This window comes from Pinus tabuliformis, chromosome 6 (genome assembly GCF_031772625.1).
Source record: "Pinus tabuliformis cultivar Carrire ecotype Pingquan chromosome 6, CPIR1, whole genome shotgun sequence".
Lineage (NCBI taxonomy): Eukaryota > Viridiplantae > Streptophyta > Pinopsida > Pinales > Pinaceae > Pinus > Pinus tabuliformis.
In genome coordinates, this window is record NC_142292.1 from 51,203,901 (window position 1) to 51,205,979 (window position 2,079).

General features: G+C 39.0%; 1 protein-coding gene across 1 annotated transcript; it reads left to right on the forward strand.

The window, feature by feature from the left end:
- The first annotated feature begins 1,193 nt into the window (after positions 1-1,193).
- LOC149257160 (uncharacterized) lies at positions 1,194-1,616 on the forward strand. The gene has a single exon (XM_089458535.1). The coding sequence runs from the start codon at positions 1,194-1,196 to the stop codon at positions 1,614-1,616; it is 423 nt and encodes a 140-aa protein (XP_089314661.1).
- The last annotated feature ends 463 nt before the right edge of the window (positions 1,617-2,079 follow it).

Consider the following 2,079-nt stretch of genomic DNA (forward strand, 5'->3'; position numbering starts at 1 on the left):
AGCTATTGGGGTGTGGGAGCATACTTGTGAGAAAGTAGAGCAGTGAGTTGTGGATTGGAGCAGAGCATTGCAAGGCTAGTGCTATGGTGAAACAGTGGAGAGCCTTGAGTAGAGATAACAGAGCACAGAGCAAGAATTGCAGTGGGCAGCAAGAGGAAGACTACCACAAGTGTTCAGAAAGCAGAGTGAAGAAGTTGAATTTGTAGACAACCATTAAGTTGGTTTTTCACTTGTAATTTGTATGCCTCTGTTTTCGGTATGAAAATTGTATGAAATAGTAAAATAATGGTAGTGATAGGTTGGTGCCTCTAGGCAAGTTGGTGCTTGCTAAACAAAAGAGGTTGGTGCCTCTTGGAAAGTTGCTACTTTCTGAATAAAAGGGGGTTGGTGCCTCCAGTGAGTGGGTGCTAATAAAAAAACAAATGTAATTAATTTGGTGCTTAAATTACATCATAAATCAAACAACAAATTGGTGGTTTTTTTCCCTCTAGGTTTCCACATGAAAACACTGTGTCAAATGTATGTTGATCATGAGATTGTTGTTTGAGTATGTGTTCTGAAAGTTTATAAAATTTACTGCTTTATGAATAAATTCTTTAACATATGAAAGAACATAAGAAGGAACTATAAGCATAGTAAGAAAAGAAAAAGAAGAGTTTCTTAAATTATTGATTCACCCCCCTCTCAGCAATTCCTTAATTCCAATAATTAGTATATGAGCTAGATCCTGTAGTAACAGTTTAACCACTAGAAGTTAGATCCTTAAGGAATTATGAATAGGAAAGAGAGTCAAGAATTTTACTTGAGTAGGGTACTAGTCTTTGATGTAACCAATTATTCCTTTTGGAAAGTAAGAATGGAGGCATATCTTATGTCCCTGGGGGTAGATGTTTGGACCTCAGTACTAGGTCGAGTACCTAAAGGTCCTATGGTCGAGCCCCCTAAAGGGACGGAGTCACTCACTATTCATATGGTGAGGGTCCTCTCCTCTCCTTAACAGTCGAGCCCCCTAAAGGGTCCTTAACAGTCGAGCCTGCTTATGCATCCTTATCAGTCGAGCCCCCTGTCGGGTCCTTGCACTAGGAAGCGCAAGCCCCTCCGGGTCCTTGCTTTCCTAACGTCAAGCAAGCAATAAATTTCAATTTACTTATTGGGCTCTCAAATAAGTCAAAAAAAGGGCCCCGTAAATTATAATGTCCCATATTTCCCCCACAGATGATGATGGCAAGAAACTGTATCTAAGCAATAGTAAAGCCAATCATGCCATTCTTGCTAGTCTCAGTCAGTCAGAACATGTGAAGGTTATGCACTGTAACTTTGCTTATAAGATGTGGGAGAAGCTTAACCAGTATCATGAAGGAGATGACAAAGTGAAGCAAGAAAAACTTCTGACTTCTAGAATGAGGTTTGAAAGCTTGAATATGACTGAGAATGAAAGCATAGCTGAGTACTTCCTCAGAGTTGATGAAGTAGTTAATATGACTAGAGGACTTGGTGAGGAATTCAAGGAAGAGTTGATTACTCAAAAGCTATTATGGTCTCTACCCATGAGATTTAATGCCAAAATATTAGCTATAGAGGAAATGGTCAACCTAAATGATCTCAATATGGACTAGCTACATGGTACTCTCATAGCTTATGATATGAGAGTAGGAATGGAGAAATCTGAACCAAAGGAAGCTCCATTCAGAGTATCCAATAAGGGAAAGGAACACAAAGTTCATCAAGACTAATCTAGCAGTGAATTTGATTAGGATTTGGCTCAACTAGCCAGAAAAATGAAGCGTGGCTCTGGTAAATATAAAGGGAAGTTTCCCTTTAAGTGTTTTGACTGTGGAAGAGTTGGACATTTCTCTTCAAAATTCCATTACAAAGAGGGGGCTGAAAGAGAAGAAGGTCTAAAATTTAGAAATAAGTCTCAAACATTTCAAAAGAAGAAACCATACAAGAAGAAGGGGTTCTATTCCAGAGAGTATAGTTTAAACCCAAAATCAGACTGTAAAGACTCCTCGGAAAATGAGTCAAATGAGTATCTTCTTATGGCCCTTGAAACAGACTCCAAGAAACAGGGTCTTATGG